The sequence below is a fragment of the Orcinus orca genome, chromosome 15, assembly GCF_937001465.1.
Source record: "Orcinus orca chromosome 15, mOrcOrc1.1, whole genome shotgun sequence".
NCBI lineage: Eukaryota > Metazoa > Chordata > Mammalia > Artiodactyla > Delphinidae > Orcinus > Orcinus orca.
In genome coordinates, this window is record NC_064573.1 from 47174219 (window position 1) to 47194425 (window position 20207).

The 20207-nt window shown below is 46.2% G+C and overlaps 1 protein-coding gene across 3 annotated transcripts in view; it reads left to right on the forward strand.

Moving 5' to 3' along the window:
- Positions 1 to 313: 313 nt before the first annotated feature.
- The window catches only part of KCTD1 (potassium channel tetramerization domain containing 1), an 89921-nt gene continuing 70027 nt past the window's right edge, over positions 314 to 20207 (forward strand). The window contains exon 1 of one of the 3 annotated variants that reach the window (XM_004273732.3): positions 314 to 746. Coding sequence is in view for 2 of the 3 variants with exons in the window: in XM_033435263.2 (XP_033291154.1) it covers positions 1095 to 2906 (1812 nt within the window). In the remaining variant the exon portion in view is untranslated. The other 2 variants (XM_033435263.2, XM_004273731.3) reach the window with 2 other exon arrangements.

Genomic DNA, 20207 nt, shown 5'->3' on the forward strand with positions numbered 1-20207 from the left:
ACGGATCTTAGGGACCGGCATTGCTCGCTCCAACTAGGTGGAGCGCCTTGCCGGAGGGAGTTGTGTCAGTTTGCTCCGAGGCAGGAGGGCGGTGGCCTGGGCGAGTGGGGAGGGGTCCCTGGGGTCCCCAGCGCCTCTTCCCGCGTCTCCCCTCCCACCCGCCCCTCCCAGTCTTTCTTCCTCGCTCCTTCCCCAGGCTGACTGGACCGGCGCGGACTTGCCCCAGACCTACGGGGAGCGCCCCCGGTCTTTAATGACAGCTTAAAAGTGGCTGTTGGAAAAGTCGAAAGGGATGAGGCTGACGTGGGGCGTGTTTCGCTCCTTTGCAAGAGTCAGAAAGGGAGCTGGGAGCCTTGCGGCTGGCCGCAGGCCCCCGCGCCTCGCCCGCAGCAAGTAGGTGGGGGAGTCGCCGCTGCCGGCAGCCCCATCCCGCTCCCAAGCCTCGCCCGCTGCGCCCTGGCCGCGGGCGCAGAGAGGGTGCGGGGCCCCGCCGTGCCTCCTCCACCCTACTCATTAACCTGCCTGCTCCGCTCCGCTCCGGGCGGCCCCAGACACAGGCTTCTCGAAGTAGCATCCGCGGCCCACCGGGTGCTGCCGCCTCCCGGAACCCCCGGCTCCGGGGGGCAATGAGGGGGCGGTGGAAGGGGCACTGCTCCTCGGGCATTACTTAGAGAAGCGGCCGCCCCTCCCTCCCGCCGGCCCTCCCTCTCTCTCTCGCCCGGGCCCGCGCGCCACTCAGCCAGAGGGTAAGTTGGGAGTGTTTCACCCCCACCGACAGCTCTCCCTCCCCTTCCTTTTTTTCCCTTCAAAGTTTTCTTCGGAGTGGGGAGAGAGGTGGGGGAGGAAGAGGGTCCAGCCAGCCTCGGTCCTTACGCTCTCCCTGTCTAATTTACCCCCCGCCTCCCTACCCCTCCATCCCCTGCGCGCCGCTGCCCCTCCGGAGCAGCGCTCCGAACTGACAATTGGAGCGCGGCTCCTTTAAGAGCCCGGCTTTGCCTCCCGGTAGCTGAAGGTCATTAAACACAAAAGCTCTCAGCGCTGCGGTCCAATATAGCGCATGCGCCCTGCCCGAGGACTGGCAGAGAGACGGCAATATGGCGAGAATGCCTGGCAGCGGGGACTGTAACACCAGCGCGGGCGGCAGCGCCAGCGCCGCCGCCGCCGCCGCCGCCGAGAACAATGGGGAGCGGGGCGAGGGCGAGCGCGGTGCGGGGGGCCGAGGCCGCCGCCACGGCCGCCCGCACTACTGCAGCGCGGGCGAGGAGGAGGAGGAAGAGGAGGAGGAGGACGAGATCCAGGAGGTGCAGATAACGGGGGACGAGGAGGAGGACGGAGGTGGGGGGCTGGAGGAGGAGGAGGAGGAGGAAGAGGAGGAGGAAGAGATGGGTCTGGACTGGGACGAGCCCCTGGAGCCCGAGGACTCGGCCGGGGAGGAGCTGGAGCCGGAGCCGGTCCATATGATCAATATGGACCAGAGCGCCGCGCTGGAGCCCGAGGCGCCGCCGCGGCTGCTGGCGCCCCGGGCCCGCGGCGGGCCGCCTGGGGACGGCGCCGAGCTGGACCCCGACGTGCTGCAGCGCCCCGAGCGGGCCCGGCTGAGCGAGAACACCCGGCTGGCCACCCGCTACGCCGTGCGCATCTTCCGGGAGTACCTGAGCGAGAAGGCGCAGAGCCCGGACTTCGAGACCATGGACAAGGGGGCGCTGTGCCGCGTGCTGCGCTCCTTCTACGCCGAGGCCCGCTCCAAGAGCGGCCAGCTCTACAGCAAGTCGTCGCTCATAAGCATCCGCAGCTCCCTCAACCGCTACCTCAACGAGCCCCCGTACTGCCGCACGCTCGACCTCACCAAGGACCCGGAGCTGCGCAGCGCTAACCTGACGCTGGCCGCGGTCATCCGCAAGCTTGAGGAGCAGGGCGCCGGGCCGGTGGTGCAGAAGCAAGCCATCACGCGCGCCGACCTGCGCAAGCTCTACACCTCCAGCGTCTTCAGCACCAACACGCCCTTCGGGCTGCTCAACAAGGTCTGGTTCGAGACGTGCATGTACTTCTGCACGCGCGGCCGCGAGAACCAGCGCGAGCTGGAGGAGGACTCCTTCGGGCTGGCTATGGATGAGGACGGCCGCAAGTTCGTCTACTTCAAGTCCCTCGGGCCCTACCACAAGTCGCGCTCGTCGTCGTGGAGCAAGAAGCGCGCCGAGAGCAGCGACGAGGAGAACTTGCCGCGCATGTACGAGACGGGCACCGAGTTCTGCCCCTACGCCAGCTTCGTCAAGTACCTGTCGAAGCGCAACCCCCTCTGCAAGGCGTTCTTCCAGCGGCCCCGGGACCACTGCAGCGAGGGCGATGTGACCTGGTACGAGAACAAAGCCATCGGCAAGAACTTGCTGGGCACCAGGATGCAGATGCTGTCCAAGGCGGCCAAGCTCTCCAAGACCTACACCAACCACTGCATCGGCGCCGTCTCCATCGCCACGCTCAACAGCATCGCGGGCATCGGCACCAAACTGGGCTCGCCCGCCCCGCAGGGCTGCTACGCCGAGGCTCTGAACGGGGCGGCTCGCCACCACTCCCCCCATCCCCCCACCCATCCCTCTCACCACCACCGCCCCCAGCCGCCCTCGCTGGGGAACACCTATATCCTCCCCAGAGACAGCCAGGTCGGGCCCGACGTGAAATCGGAGGCTGCGCCCAAGCGCGCCCTGTACGAGTCCGTGTTCGGGTCGGGGGAAATCTGCGGCCCCTCTTCCCCTAAAAGACTTTGTATCCGCCCCTCCTCGGAGCCTGTGGATGCGGTGGTGGTGGTTTCCGTGAAACACGACCCCCTGCCTCTTCTTCCAGAAGCCAATGGGCACAGAAGCACCAATTCTCCCACAGTAGTTTCACCTGCTATTGTTTCCCCCACCCAGGTAACCAAACCAAACTCTATGCATGAAATGTTTCTCTGGTACCACTTCGAGACTAACTTGTGCTAACTCAGGTCTGGGTTGGGGGGAAGTTTTTCAAAGTAGCAAATATGCTGAGTCGGATTTGATTTCACCCTTAGAAGCTTAACTCTCTCGATGCTTTTCAGGACAGTTTACACCTAACCTTAAAGGCTGTGAGAGGGCAAGCTACCTAACAATCCCTGCTGCGCAGTAACGCTGAAAACGTCAAAGTTCTCAGAACAAAAGGGTCAGCTCAACCCTTGCAGCCTCTCTCCACTGAATGCCTGAGTTTATAAGGCAAAGGGTGCAGGAATACTGTGCATATAAATGGAGCAGTTACTTAAAATATCTTTGAATAAAGTAACCATTTAAAATACTGTATTACATATTCGCCCTAACTTATGAAGGTAGAAAAAGTTATAAATTATTTAAAAAGAAAACATGCCAATCCTACTTACTGTAAAGGGGCGGGTTTTGGAGAGACTGGCGGTTGAGTGCCAGTTTATACCATGAGGTGTAGTTGAATGTAAAGCAACATTTGGGATATAGTTTTCATAAACGAAAGTCACTTGTTAAAGTTATGGAAAGGTAGTATCTCCACTGCCAGCCAGGCTCCCAACTGGAGTGTGCCCCATGGTGCCCAGCAGAGTGGGCACTGAAACATTGCTGTCTTTCCTAGCACCATGGAGCTCTCTGTCTAGGAGGCAGATAAGTGGTGGGAAGATAGACTACTGAGATAACAACACAGTAGAGTGGAAAGAACACCAAAGTAAGAGTGCTAGCCCAGAAGCTGAGCCACCTTGGGCAAGTCAGTTCACCTCTCTGGACTTCAGTATCCTCAACAAAGATAAGGAAACTGTTTTCACACAAAAATTATTTATTTCTAAGCACTTAGAATTCTGGGTGGAGATTGGGGATTCGATTGGATGCTTGTCTTATTATTTTTCCTGGAGGAATATATTCATATTATTAAAACTGTATTCATCTTTTGGGTACTGTGCTGTAGGAGCCAGAACGCAGAGGTCCTTGGGGACTCTGCTCTATTTTCCAGGCAGGGGTAGCCACGGGGTTTTACAGCTTTGCCCTCCCTGCCATCAAACAGAAGTAGGAATTTCAGCTCTAAGTTTGGAGGTGTAGTGCAGGTCTTTCAAGGAACAGATGTCAGGTACCTCTGTGCTTTTTCCAAAGTGGAAATTCCAGTTCTGGACATACTGACCCTTTCAAACGTTTACTTGCTAATCAGCAAGCCTCAAGGCCAACCGAGAAAGGGGCTGTGAAAGGTTCTATGAACACCAAAGTTCTCTAAAATACACGAGACCAGAGGCTTACGTGGCTTTCTGCACTTGTAGTGTGCACGGTAGTTTCTGACAGACCAGGAGGTGGGTTGTAGGGCGTTGTAAGGATGGACAGGAGAGTTCTTTCTCCTCTTTGGAGAATTTGGGTTTGCTTTTTCTTTGAAAGCAGAAATAAACGATCACATTCTTCTGATAAAGTAAAAACCCTTAAAATGCTCTGGTTTCAAGTAGCACCTGATTAATTAAGAGTTAAAAGCCTAAGAGAGTTTATTAAAGTATCTATCTGCTTGAATTTAACAATGAAGCAGTTTGTCCCCTGGCATTTGTCTACTGGTTTCTTGACACCAGTGTCACATAGAATAATGACATGACATCCACATGAGAAAGATTAGGGGGGTTTGTTTAGTTGGTTTGGTTTTGTTCTAAGAATTGCAGTCACTCTGTCACAGTCTTTCATTTTAACTGAGTGAGATCAATCATTTCTGTAAACCTGAACACTGATTCTTTTATTCTTGAGTGATTGTCAGGTAACTCCCAGGTTAAATGTAGATTTGAGGATCCATATGTTGGTTATGTTATCATTATGCCTCTCAAGCAGTATCTTAGCTAAGTCTCTTGCAGTTAAAACACTACAAAAACTTGCCCTCTTTGCTTTCACTAATGTTAGAGTGAACATTTTTTTTATCAGCCTTAAGAAGTTTAAGGGAACTCTTTAGTAACTCCTGTAGAACTCACTTAATGAAGTCTGAGCATTCTAAGTATGAAACAGGTGTTTAATTTAAGTACAAAGCTGATATTAAACTTTTTCCTCCTGTATTTACTAAAATCACTGTTGAGGTTCAGGGCATTTCCTGGGGATTAAGGACTGGCTGGGGTTACTGGCCGGAGGCTTTGCTTTAGGTCGGCAACTCCTTTGGCTGGTCATTAATCCCCAGGAAATGCCCTGTGTACCTCGGACTTCGGTCATTATCACTTAATTATAAACATAGGCTGTCTAACTTTAATACAGGCTAGACCCTCATCAAGTGGAGTGGCGCTGAATTCCACTAAGGACCACTTGAGGCCACAGTCCCCCCCGATGTTTGATTCTTTTGTAACATTGCAAGTTTCTCAAAAAAATGAAGAGCCTGTTACTATCAATGCATTTACTGTTTTTACTTCTTGAGGGTGTTCATAAGTGTATCACTTATGGGACTGGTTGAAAAATGAATGCACTCAAGGATTAATGAAGATTATGGAATTGGTGGTGTTTTCACTCATGTGGAGTGCCTGGTTTTAGTTGGTTTTGGAGTGGGTGGAGGGCTTGGTGGTTGTGTTGGTTACCTTAACTGGTTCATTCATGAATTCTTTGGAAGGTCTGTATTCAAAGTAAGGGATGGTTTTAGTTCCCGCCCCTCCCCACCCAAGGCTGTTGTGATTTAAGATGATCCAGTTGCTAGTACAACATCTAGCTCCCAGGTGGAGATAACGTGGTATTTAAAGGCTTAGCACATCCCATATCCTACCTCTTCGTAGCTGTTCTCTTTGCATGAAAATGCAGCATTTTTCCTGCCTCAGTCAACGGTACTTCAGCCTAGGTGGGATGATAGAGATCTGTAACTTTAGTCTTTATCATTTACAGAAAAAAGAATACTAGTAGGAGTTTAGATTCTAAATATCATAGTTTTGTTGCTAAAGTTTTTATGGACTGTACCTTTCTTGGTACCAAACGAAAATGTGAAAATTAGCTCCCTAACGTATACCTAAAGTCTACTTGGCAGCGTTCGTAAGCTTGTGACAAAGGTGCCTTCAGTTGGAGCTACCTGACCCTAACCCAGATTACTTCCAGAAATACTTTTAAGGAATCCTGTAAGTAGGAAATCTATTAGTGGAGAGATTCTGGGGTTGGTGGTGCACGTCCAGTGTTTCTGTTTCATCGACTTCACTAGGGGCCAGAGTCTGTCCTTAGAGTCTCCAAGATGAAAATTAGAGCAGCTTCCCTGTGAGGCACGCCCAGTGGTTCATGACCTTGCCTTTGAAGAAGCCGGATACTAATAGCACTTGGGAAACCACTCTTCATTCAGGTGCTGTCATGTGGGAAGGGAGAAGGAATACTCATTCTATCTACTTACTAGAAAAAACATGCATTTTCTGTATTATTGAAATTATCACCAAAATCTTATTTTGAATTTGGAGACTAGGCAGGAGGGATACCCTTTTTTTTTTTTTCTTAAAGATGGAATCAAACTTCTGTAAACGTGACAGAAGAGTGTGTTTAACAGCTATGGCAATTATAGGTTATCTGGAGCAATTAGGATTAACCACCTTGTTTAAAATGGGTATTTTCCTGATTTTTAATAATATTTTGTGGCTGTATTATTTTTTCTGATGCAGGAATGTTTGCTCTCCTTTACAGAAAGTTCAAATTGGTGAAGAAACTAAATGGCATTAACATAAGTGTGGAACTTTTTTCATTCACTCAGGAAACAATTACTGAGCACCTACTATTTTGGCTTGGGTACCAGGAATCTTTATAAACTAATCATTTTCCACTTGGCAAGTAGTCTCATTGGCAAGATTTTGGCCTCATTAAATATTAAAACGAGATTAAAATAAAGAAGGTTAAAAGGTGACGAAAGAAATCTGTAGTTTTACTCTTGCATATTCATATTGCAGTGAGTACTCAGGTGTATTATTTTAAATTGATATGAACCTACATATATGTCAGCTCACTATCTATCATATCTGATCCAGGAAATAGAAAGCGAAGTATTTGCCACCAAAGGAGAAAGTGGATGCCATTCATCTCGAACGTAAACCCTGACTTAAAATCTGGTTCCCCTAACACATGTCACCTATAAGGGCATCCTCTCGTCATTGTAGATGGATTTCAAGCAAGAAGAGCCCCTTCTTCAAATAGGACTGTGAGTTGTGCGTGAGACCTCTTAGGTTTTCACCTTGATTTAGGCCAAAGCTCCACTTCAGTGATTTAATAAGTTCACTTTCAAGTTATCTTTTGGCATCTCCACTGCCACTTCAAAAGCAGAATCGATATAGGAGTTGCTTTGTGGTTACGTATGTTGAAAATCTCAGGACCAGACGTAAACTAGTATTCTAGAACTTTTATTTCTAGAACCTTTTTTACTTCTCTTGATTGATCATTCACTGCATTGTACCGATTAGTCAGGATGCTATTTGAAAGACTTCTTTGGAGAATTTAGATAGGGGATAGGTAGTGGGAATTAATTGGTCCAAAAAGGGAGATTGATTGACTTTGATAAATGAAAATGAAAGAAAATGGAGCTTTAGAATTTGAAACCTTGTGCTGACAAACATTTTTATTTAACACTAGTAATATTCTAAAGAAGCTGAATTCAGCTCAACCATTGTTTTTTGTTGTTGTTTTTCTTGGCCCCACTGCAGGGCATGCAGGATCTTAGTTCCCTGACCAGGGATCGAACCGTGCCCCCTGCAGTGGGAGCAAGGAGTCTTAACCACTGGACTGCCAGGGAAGTCCCTCAGCTCAACCATTGTTACCTGAACCTCTTGCTACCTGCTAAGTAGTGCCAAGAGGAACAGGATTCAGTTTTTGCCCTCGGTCAGGGTTTGCAGAGGACGGGCTTCCAAGCTGAAGTGATTCTCTGTTTGTTGCATGAACATCACAAGGGAAACAGATGAACTTGTCAAGTTTTAGGCCCTTTGGGTTTCCAGATCTGTGAAAGTTTCTCTTTGCCTTCTCTTTCAAGAGAGGATGGTCTCTGAATGGTGTCGAGTCTTTATAACAGAGATTGAGCTTCTATATGGTCTAGAAATAAATGGGCATTTAAGCCATTCAGGATATCTCGCTAATATCCCCTACGGGCTGGGATTGAACCTGCATGTGAGGGGATATTACCTAGCGCCCATGGCTGTGAACTAGACACTGGACCCCAGCGCGTCCTGTCAGACTACAGGAGGCCCAACCTAATTAGACGTGTTTTAGGTTTTGAGTAATTCAACACTTTTTTTTTTTTTACTGTCAGACTTTCTTCCTTTCAGCTTTTGCTATAACAATCTGACGGAGGCTTTTTTTCCTTAAAAAAAAAAAAGATCCATTTATATCTGACAGCAAACTTTCCTTTGTGACTGAATTTTTTTTTTTTATTCATATCCTATCCTAAATTTGTCCGCATCTTGGGTCACAGAATTTTCAAAACAAATGGAAGTGGGAACAAATGGAAGTTTGTTTTCAAACAAATTTTCAAAACAAATGGAAGTGGTCTTCCAGTATTGGAAGGCCAGAGTGTCTGAGCTTTAATTGTAGTTTTTGTCACAGCAGTTTGCTCTCGGGCAGCTTTGCAAACCCCAGTGGGAACTTCCTTTTTCTGGAAACCCACTACTTTCTGAGATTTGTGATTTGTGTTTAGCAACTGGAAACAGTTCAGCTCTTGTGGGCCCTCCAGGTAGTTAGTTCGGTTGTTTTTAATATGGGGGGGAGGGGAGCGAAGGGGGAGGGGAGCGGGGGGGGGAGAGGGTGCGGTGGGGGGGGGGAGTACAGGGAAGTCCCACAGGCGTGAAGGAGCGGGGATGGGGGGGCGGTAAGGGTCTCCTGTGTCGAGTCCATTTCTGGAACCCTGGGAAACTGCGGGAACCTGGGGAGGCCTTGGAGGGAAGCCCCGGGCACCGTCCAGGGCCACTCAGTTCTTCCCCCATCACCAGCCCCATCTCCACCTGAGTATAGACATTTGAAACTCATCTTTGTAATGCAAGCCTTTCCTGGGAGTGTCTAGACTCCTTCACACCCTGAATTACTGCTTTCCCCTGATCACCTGGCAGTGAACCCTGGCAGATGGGCGGTTTGATCCGGTCTGTAAGGAAGGAGGCAAAAATGTGCTACCTACAAAGGGCTGACAGATTTAAGAGAGGTTAGGCTGTAGGCTTCTGGGAAGAAAGAGGAATTTGGAAAGGAATGCTGGAGAATGACAGAGATAAGTGTTGCTTCCTTTGTGATAATTGGGTTACCGAATGTCAAGACTAGTTTGGAAGCTTGTAATTATCAATTTCTAGTTTTAACTACATGTCCCCAGTCCAGGGTAACTCACCCGGTTCAGTCCGCGGTCTCACCACTCAGTCCCCATCCTTCCTCTCTTAACACAAGACAAAGGGAACTGTTATTTTTAGCACCAGGTCCCATAAGGGCTCTTTCCACCACGTTTCTTCAGCTTGTGGATTCGTTTTGATACCTAAATGTGCTGTGGCTTTTGCCATGTAGTTTTTGGTTTGGGGGTTCTTTTGGCTGCGGCGCGTCAGGCAAGATCTTAGCTCCCCAACCAGGGATCGAACCCGCACCCCCTGCATTGGAAGCGTGGTCTTAACCACTGGACTGCCTGGGAAGGCCCTGCCATGTGGTTTTTAAGGAACTTACACAGGTGAACTGTTTCACCATCCTGGCTTCTTCACTGTTCTGGGTCAGGGAATGGACATTTGGACCAGATCCACGCAGGAGTGAAGGGAGGGAGTGTGTGGCCCCGAGGCTTCCACTTTACTGGGCTGCAGTCCAGAGACAAACGTGATTCCCTCCTTGAAGAGTCTGATGTCAACTGTCCCAGCCTCTAACTGACTCTGTAGTTAGGAAGTAGAATGTCATCATGAATAACAGAGGGCTTTAAAGTGGTCCCCCGACCGGCAGCCTCTGCATCGCTCAGGAGCAGTGGGCTACTTGGTCTCCTTTAATCCTCACACAGTCCTTCAAGGAGTTATGGTTATTATTTCCATTTTACAAAGGAGGAGTCTATTAATAGATGTTGACTTAATTTACTGAAGGTCCAACAACTGGTTAGTGACTATGCTGGGATTTAAGTCCAGAACTGTCAGATTTCAGAGTCTGCTTTTAAATCCATGGTCTGTTGATTCCAAAATTCTTAGCTGTTCAAATAAAAGAATCCATTAAAGAGAAGATGATATAACATTAGATTCATATCACTGCCTGAGGTGCTGTCCTGGAGCAACTTAAGAAGAGCAAACCTGTTAAAATACAGCAAAAAAAAAAAAAAAAATTGGGAACACAGAAGAATATTTCCAGTGCTTAACATGCTTCCATTTTGCTGTGTGTGGTCCCAGCCTCTGACGAGTCTGGGGACAGTATCAGCCTCTTTTGAGAAGCCCCATCACATAGAACATGTTAAGAGTAGACTCCAGGGCCTGACTGCCGGGGCCAAAGCTCAGCTCTGCCCAGAACCAACGTGGTCTTCAGTTTCCTCCTGGGTCAGATGGGGACAGTGGTCATACTCACCTCCTAGGGTCATCAGCGTTAAATGAATTACTGTTTAAGAAGTGCTTAAAACAGGAGTGGTCGATGAACATTTTCTGTCATTTTATTATCTTAGCACAGAATGTTTGACGTATGAAAAACGGCTGATCTTGCTGATAAAGTCCCAGTGTCCGTCTTCAGTGTTTCTCTTGTGACTAGGTCGTCCAGGTGCTGCTCAGGGGCCTTTCTGCCGTGTCTCCTTCTGGGGCGTCTGTTGCCTTGGGCCAGTAGCACCCCCTCTGGTCTCCTAGGAGATGGGCAGTCTCAGGAGGCCTCTGGCAGTGTGGCTCACCCAGGCCCCCTCCCTCTCACTGTCACCTCAGACAGCCCATCCAGGTGGATGCTTTATACCAAAGCTGGTTTTTCTCCCCTCTACTTTCCTTTGCTACTCAGCTCCACAGCTTCTTCTAAGTTTGTTCTGCAGACCCTTCCCATTGCTAGAGGGAGTAGGAGGCACTCTCTGAGGGGCATAATTGCTGCCCAAACTCCAGGGGATTCACAAAAGTTGGCTTACAAGGAGATTGACAGCTTTTCACAGGAGTAAATTTTATTTGGAATGGTTTGGGATTAGGGGAGCAGTCATAATACTGGGGTTCTTAAAACATCATGAAGGTCGTCATGGCAATGACTTTAGTAAATTTTTTTGGGGGGGTGTAATTCAGATTGTATTGCTTATTATGTCATTCCATACAACTTTAAGTAAACAGACGTTGAGAAAATATACTGGAAGTATTAAACAGATGATGGCAATATTGATGAGAATGTTCAAGTGTTTTACATAAGGTAGTAAGAGGCACCGCTGCCACTGTCACCCCCCCCCGAAATTTGTACATTTCGTATAAAAAGAGTAAAAATAGTTCAATGGCATTTAACTAGCATTATTCTTTGTAATGACTTTCATAAATTTTAATTCCAGTATTCTAGAAGTAGGGCCTGTATTTGGCTAGATCTTCTGGTATATTGTTTACATTTCCCTAATGCATAATTGGATTATAATTTTCTAATTCTTTTTTTTTAATTTTCTAATTCTTGACTTCTGTCTTGGAGACTATATAAAATCAGTAGAAGTTTTACTTGAAGTTGATGTGTACTAATATATGCTTTGAATAGGCTGCGGAATCAGGGTAACTGGTTGGTGTTCTGATGCAGCATTGCTGACCAGTTAATGACCTCTTCTGACTTGTTCTTAGTTTGACAAAGCGAGCACTCGTATAAAATAGAAACGATTGCTGTGATGATGCAGGGATCTGTCACCTCTAATTTAGTTTGCTTTTCAAATAATCACAGTATTCAGCCACCATATTCCCAGTAGTATAAGTTTGTGGGTTTGAGAATTATATTAAATAAACTAATAATAGCTTTAATTAATAATTCTATTCATTAAGCCAGCTCATCTGGAATGTTGGTTTCTATTTTGTGACATTTTTTTCTGACAAAGTTATATATAAATAGATTTTAGATATTTTCTTTCCATCTTGAACAAATATCTCATTGTTTTTTACTCCAGAAAAAAAGAGACTGGCAGAAAATTTATTTTACAGTGGAAAGCATGTTGCTGCAGAAACACACAGACCTAAATAAAAGTGTAACAAGAATATTAGAAAACAGATTATGCTAGCTTCATTCTCTTTTCTTCTCAACGTGGTGGTCACTCACACGTTGAATTTTTATAATTAACAGTAGGATATTCATAGTGCTGGTGATTTCACTATTTTCAGGATTATTTTACGGGTGGGGTGGTAAAGTTCAAGGTATGTTTCTCAGGTTTATGCTTTTAAACTTATGAAGAGGGCTTCCCTGGTGGTGCAGTGGTTGAGAGTCCGCCTGCCGATGCAGGGGATGCGGGTTCGTGCCCGGGTCCGGGAAGATCCCACATGCACGGAGCGGCTGGGCCCGTGAGCCATGGCCGCTGAGCCTGCGCGTCCGGAGCCTGTGCTCCGCAACGGGAGGGGCCACAGCAGTGAGAGGCCCGTGTACCGCAAAAAAAAAAGAAGAGGATCATGGAATCCTAGATCCTATTCATAGCATTTAACTACAATCTCAAGTGATGTATTTTAGAACCACCTCTTGGGATGTGAGTGGTGATCTGAGAAAAGTCAAGATGAAGGAGACTGCTGCTATACAGAAAAACTCTGAAAATAGGATTCATTTATTGAGCACTTACTGTGTGCAAGGGCAGGAATTTGGAGGTAAAGAATAACTTAGAAATAGTTAAGAGAAGATGCTGGAGAAATGACAGTGGCAATACCTGGGGCAAGTCAGAAGGAGGACCCAATGGAGAGGATGAGGGTCTTGTACCATCTAATGACTGTTCACAAGTAAAGCCTGGGTAGTAAACAGTGTGTATTACTTTCTAAGAAATGGGACCGAAGGTGGCCCGACCAAACTGAAAGACTAAACATTTAAGCCTTAAAAGTGTGTGAAGAGAAAATGTAAAAACTCAGAAGAAATAAAGTCTTGCCTTGTCAAAATGTAAGCCTTTTCCTTGCTGTGACATTGATCTCTCTTGGGAAGGCCTTAGTATACTATTTTAGATGTCCCAGCACGACGTAAGCTGCCACATCTCTCTCCATATCAGCCCCTCTAAATGTTCACCCTGTGTTAATCCACGTGTTTTAAGACTCAGTATTTACGCAATAACCCAAGGAAATTCAGAACTGGTACTGTGTCCTAGTTTACATTTCAGTTCCAGCTCTTTGAATTACTAAAGCCTGGCTCCTTTGGTACCCAGCAGTATTTCTTTCACATCTCGAGTCCGGGACCGTACAATGAGTAATCAATTACTAAGGTCCATGAGAATAGTGCTTAACGATTTGCAAATGGCTTTCTTGTATGTGACTTCATTTCTAAGGAAGCTTTGCAGGGCCCTTTGCAGTGTCAGGTACTGGCTTAGATAGATGGTGCCGACATAGATAAATTCCTTGTCCTTGGAGGACTCAGTCTCGTGGAGGGGGCAGACAGGTAACCTGAAAGATAAACTCCGATGTGTGCTAACTCCTGTGATACTCTGTCCACACAGTATAAGCAAGCTGAAGGGGGAGGGGAGGCACTGGGATTATACCCATCCTGGGTGAGAAAAACTGACCCTCAGAGAGGTTAGGCAGTTTCTCAGGTTCACCTCACCACGGAGGAGTGAAGTTCCAAGTCCAGGTCCAGGCCTCTTATACAGGGCTGCTTTGGGGGCTGTCATTTATAGCTGAACTTTTGTTTTGTTGGTTCTTTTGGCTGCACTGTGTGGGATCCTAGTTCCCCAACCAGGGATTGAACCCGCACCCTCGGCAGTGAGGGCACAGAGCCCTAACCACTGGACCGCCAGGGAATTCCCTAGCTGAAGTGATAAAAGCAGTGCAGTTAGGCATTAAAGAAAGAAAGAAAGAAAAAGGACCCTGAAGCACAAGCATGTAGATGGATGTGTCTTTTAAAAACTAAAAAAGGCTTAATGTGATTTTCATGCTTTCGGTATTTTAGGAAAATCCAAGGGAACATTCTGGATTAGGGTGAAATAGAATGGCCCAGCACAGGCTCCAGGCGTCAGTGGCTGACAGCTCTAGCCAGACTGACTGGGGGATCTTTCCTTACAGTGAAGCCCCAGCTCCTGGAACCCTTTCTGCAGTGGTTGAGGGCTGACCCCCACGGGGAGCTGCGCGGTTCCGTCTGATCCCTGACTGGTTGGCAGTTGAAGACCAGCTCCCCAAGGCCTTCGGTCTTTCCCACTTCAGCCAGAGCACTTAATTAAAACAAAAAATGAACACAGCTCTGATGCAGGTATGGCTAGTAAAAAGAACCTATAAAAATGACAGTGGAGTGCCCGGCAAATGGAAGATGTTAATGATACTAAGGCGCTTCATGGGGCACGTCTGTACCTCTTGGCACAGGACGACAGGCTGCCCACGGAGGCTCTTCCTCACAGCGGCCCTTGGCCGCCAGCTCCCACCCAGACTGCACAGGCGAGGTGCCCGGGCTCTGCCGACCTGGGGCCACCCGACTTCTCCCTGCAGGAACATCGCTGGGAAGTGGCCACCACTGACATGTAGCCCTTTTCGCTGGTGACAGCAGATAACACAAGGTTTCAAGGATACTTTTGTGACACGGGAGCAAAAAGGAGACAGGGAAAAGGCACAGGATCAGAAAAGTTAAAGGGGAGGGAAGTAGTCAAGGTACCTCCAAGCTTACTGGACATTTGGAGCAAACTCAGCGTTCTCATCAGTTCTAATTAGACTTACCAAAGGGTAGACCAAGTTAAAGCTAAGAGAATAATAACTCTGAATTACCCTTGGGCAAGTTACTTAGTTTCCCAGCTGTTAGATGGGAAGATGGGAATCCATTTGTTCCTCGGTATCCTTGGAGAATTGGTTCCAGGACCCCTGCAGATGTTCAAGTTCCGTATGTAAAATGGTGCAGTATTTGCATATAACCTGCACACACCCTTCCTTATACATTAAATCATCTCTGGGTTACTTATAATACATAATACCACATAAATGCCATGTAAGTAGTTGTAAATACAATGTATTGTTATAGTTATAAACACAAATACTATTATAAATACAGTGTAAATGTTATGTAAATAATTACTGGTGCATGGCAAATTCAAGTTTTGCCTTGTGGAAGTTTCTGGAATGATTTTTTCAATATTTTCGATCTGCGGTTTGTTGAAACTGTGGATGTAGAGCCCATGGATATGGAGGGCTGACTGCACTCCAGTTGTGAGTGGTAAAAGCCCATAGTAAGTGCTTAATAACCGACAGCTTTAAAAAATTTCAGTTGGTTAGAGATTGCTGACAGGCTAGAGGAAAAGCAGAGGGATTGTGTACAATTTCCAGCTGATCCTCAATATTTTAAAGCTAAGACAGTGGATCCAAAAAAAAAACCCACAAAATATTTATAAACACAGGTGAAAGAATGGAAATATGCAAAGAAACCAGCTGGAGGACCCACATCTATGATAAGAACAAAATAACAATAACCAAAAGGCAAATAATAAAAGAGAAAAATGCGTATTAAATTCTAGGTATCCCTGTTTGAGCCAGTGTGTAACTCACTGAAGTATAAAAATAAAACTAAATCTGCAAGCTTTTGTTCTCTCCTTTATACCATGAAGAGGTTAATTTAAATATATATAAAATGTTTCACAGATTAATTTTGGACTACCTTTTAAGTAGATCTTAGAAAAAAGTTGAAATGACTTACAAGTATTGACAATATGTCTTCAGTGTTCAATAAAATTATCCATCTCATTAAAAAATACACAATTTGATTTCTTTTAATTATAAGCAGTAAATTTATAGAAATTGATCTTTTTATTTATAATTTTCATTAGAGGGTCATGATTCCAGTAAAGTATATTCTAAATTGATTTGAATAAACAAAATATCTTAATAGTATAGAATATGCAACTGAGATCTTTTAAACTTTTATCATTAAAAACAATACATGTGACCAGATGATAAATTGCAGGTTTTGTTTTTTGGTTTTTTTTAATAATAGTTTAAAAACATTCTCATGGCCACTTTACAACCAGAAAATATCTCATCCAGATACAATAAAGAATATGAAACTTTCTGGCAAGTATTAAATAGAACAGTGGCACTCTTTGTGTCAAAGTGCTAATTTGAGAGAGATTATGTCATGCTTTTAACTCTCTTTTCCGATGTGGCAATAAAGTACTTGCTCAACTGACATAAGTCATCAAATATTTCACATTTTAGTCTTAATTTAGTTTATACCAACATGTTTAGAAATGAAGTCAGTAAATATTATTTGCATCATGAAGTACGAATTATAATTAGAAGATTAGCCTTCAATGCATTGCCTTTACTAAAGATACACATCTCATTCCTGAAGAATTTATCCCCATGATCCATTCAGGAGCTAACACATATGTGTGGAACTTGTTACCGTACATACTCAGCATACATGATTCGATCCAATCGCATAACAATCTTGTACCCTAGAAAGATGAAGTAGCCTGCCCCAGGAAGTTCAGTTAGTAAATGGCAAACTCAGGGCGTATCCCAGGGCTCTCACTTGACCATTTATTCAACAAATATTAATTTTTTTTTTTTGACTGTACCATGCAGCTTGTGGGATCTTAGTTCCCTGACCAGGGATTGGACCCGGGCCCTCAGCAGCGAAAGCGCAGAATCCTAACCACTGGACCGGCAGGGGATTCCCATCAACAAATATTGAATACCTACTATGTGCTAGTCGCAGACGACCCAGTAAAGAACAAGACAGGTCTCATTTCTCATAGACTTGACATCCAAGTGGGAGAGACAGACATTAAAACCAACAAAACTATCATCGAAATAGACTGAAGTGACTGCATCAGTTGGGTCCCACCCACAGAGGAGTGGGCCACACACACTGAGCACAGGGGCTCTCCTAATCCCAGAGGAGGCCCTGCATGAGCCCAGAGCAGATGGACCCGTGACTGGTCTTGTCCACTCTTCCAGGTACAGGTGGGCACTTTTAAATCAGACTTACAGTTTCCCGAACTAGAATATTGGGTTGGCCAACATGTGCGTTCGGGTTTTTCCCGAACGCACGTGTTGGCCAACCCAATGTTAGGGGAAGGACGGTGACCTGTATAGAACAGGTCTTAGTATCGTTTCTTAAGAGCTCAGGGTGGACAGCACATCTGAGCACCTCAGCTTGTTAGGCGGGGAGAGGATACGGAAGGCCAGAGAGATGGGTAGCAGAATCTGATCCAGAGTCAGGAAGCGCTCCTTATTCATAGGCTCAGAATCTCCTTGCTGGTCAACAAAGCCCCGGTTCTCACTTGCTAGGTTATGTGTAACCCTTACGATGTGACAGTTTCAGACTTTATTCAGTTGATTCCCATCCCGGGCAAGGTCCTCCCATGCCTTCAAAGGACCGGGGTCTTTCTCTCAGGGACACACTTCCCCACACTGCCTCACTGAGGATATCTGTCAGAAAATCTGTGCTTTTCTCCCCACTTCTATACTAGAAAGCAGCCAAGGTATTATTGATGGAATCAAAAGAAAATATCAACATGGGTGGGCACTTGTTAGTCCATATTTGTGATGCTGAAGGATCGTGGGATTAGCATTTGAGAGTGAGATCACCTGGCATGGCTGCTGGTTACTGCTGTCACCTCACTGGGTGTTAGTCTAACTTACCTAAACCAATTTATGAGAAGTCCTTGATGAGACGGGCATTACCGGAATACCTGGTCAGGTGATCTTGAGAATCCCTTCTGCCCTAAGAACCTAGGATTCCATCGTGGCAAAAATGTCTGCAAATCAAAATTTTACAAATCAAATGTTCGTAAATTAGATCGCAGTTGAAAGACACTGAGTGAATTCTTTTTTGGAGCCCTCATTTGTCCTCGATGTGAATTCCGTTATTGGGTCAGGCTGTTTAACCTTAACCATACCTTGGTATACTTTCTAGTGTCTGTTGCCATTTCTGGTTGGGATTTATGTTTCAAGGATGTATGTCTTTTTCTACAATATTCAACTTAATGTGATGTATAAAGTAGTGTATCTGATTTAATGTATCTCAACCTGCGGTTGAAATTTTCTTACTGATTTAGGGTTGTTTTCTCTTTTATTTGCTGTATGCAGAGTAGCCTCTCAAAAACTAATGGTTGAATATTTTTAAAAGTGAGAGTTAACATTTTCATGATTTTTATTCATTGGACCCTTTGCATAAGGACCATTCCTGGGACGTTGCTTCCTTTTCTCACTGCTCTATTCTCAGTGCCTGGCACAGTGGTTGGCACATTTTAGGTGCTCAAAAGTATTTGTAGAAATGAATAAAAATATTTTGTAATAACAATAAAGGTGAGTTTATAATCTTTGCCCTCCTAGCCTTGAGCAGAACGGGTCTAGATATTTTACTCTCATTTGAAAAAATGAAAACTGATTCTTCAGCTGTGAAGGTTAGAAATAAAAAGCTCCTCCAATGGCACATAAGGAAAAAAAGTTTCCTTAAATATGTGTGGCCCACCTACTGTGTGCCTGGCACTGTGCTCTGCTCTGAAGGTCAGACGATTAAGACAGTGCCCTGAAGGTTAAGTCGAGTTCTGTCCTGCATATATTGCAGAAGCAGTTTGTTCCCTTCTGTTGATTTCTTAGCACACGGCAGGGATCACATACAGCCAAATAAATCAGCAGCTGGGTTAAATGCGGTAGTGGTAGCTGTGCTGTCCTAGTAGAGGTGCAGGTCTGGTTGGTGAGTTGTGCCCTCTGGGGATGACGGTGGGGCGAGACGAAGATGGACTTGCCCTTAGGTCACCACACCTGGACTTCAGCCCCTTCTGTGCCTTAGGTCTGGACTAGTGTTCACCTCTCCACCTCAGGCCTACTCAGGTTTTCTTTTCTTTCTTTTTTTTTCTCCCAGAGCCCTCATTTCTCCTCTGCCTTTCCCTGGCTCAACCTCCAACCCCATAACAACTGAGAGAAACCCTTTTACAGAGGAATCCGTTTGATTCCGTAGAATCATCCAATGTGTAGTATTTGCTCAAATTATAGAATTGACAGTGCACAACTGTGAAATTCTTAGGGGACTCCAACTTTAGGGGGTCAATGTTGTAATTTGGATTTAGGGAAAAGAGTTCCTTTTGCTTGTCTGTCTGTCCAGTTGTCTACGTTGGGCTTTTGTGGTTATTCTGCCTCTTCTTGCTCTCCTATGTTAATTCTATCAATATTAGGATGTATCATGTACTGTATTAGGAAATATCAATGACTATTGTCACTAATACCATTTTCCTTTTTTTTTTAAATTTTTTTGTTTTTGGCTGCGTTGGGTCTTCATTGCCGCATGCGGGCTTCTCATTGCAGTGGTTTCTCTTGTTGCAGAGCATGGGCTTTAGAGTGCACAGACTTCAGTAGTTGCAGCGTGTGTGCTCAGTAGTTGCAGCACGTGGGCCCTAGAGTGCAGGGGCTTCAGTAGTTGCAGCACGTGGGCTTAGTAGTTGTGGTGTGTTGGCTCAGTAGTTGTGGCACATGGGCCCCAGTAGTTGTGGCATATGGGCTCAGTAGTTGTGGCATGTGGGCTCAGTAGTTGCGGCACATGGGCCCTAGAGCACAAGGATTTCAGTAGTTGCGGCACGTGGGCTCAGTAATTGCAGCATGCGGGCCCTAGGGCATGAGGGCTTCAGTAGTTGTGGCGTGTGGGCTCAATAGTTGTGGCTCGAGGGCTCTAGAGTGCAGGCTCAGTAGTTGAGGCACACGGGCTTAGCTGCTCTGTGGCGTGTGGGATCTTCCTGGACCGGGGATCAAACCCAAGTCCCCTGGATTGGCAGGCGGATTCTTTTTTTTTTTTTTTTTGCAGTACGCGGGCCTCTCACTGTGTGGCCTCTCCCGTTGCGGAGCACAGGCTCCAGACGCGCAGGCTCAGCAGCCATGGCTCACGGGCCCAGCCGCTCTGCGGCATGTGGGATCTTCCCGGACCGGGGCACGAACCCGTGTCCCCTGCATCGGCAGGCGGATTCTTAACCACTGTGCCACCAGGGAAGCCCTGGCAGGCGGATTCTTAACCACTGTGCCACCAGGGAAGTCCCATTTATCGTTTATGAGATTTGATCGTGGACTCCAGATGCCTTTTGATTGATCACAGTTACAGAAAATAAAATCAGTGCCCTCACAGTTATTTAATTCCGTTTGAGAACTTATATCTGTTCTGGTTTAGGCACAACCTCCTTGGGTTACGTTTTCTTTTAAACTTAAAGAATACTGTATGAGAGGGCAAAGT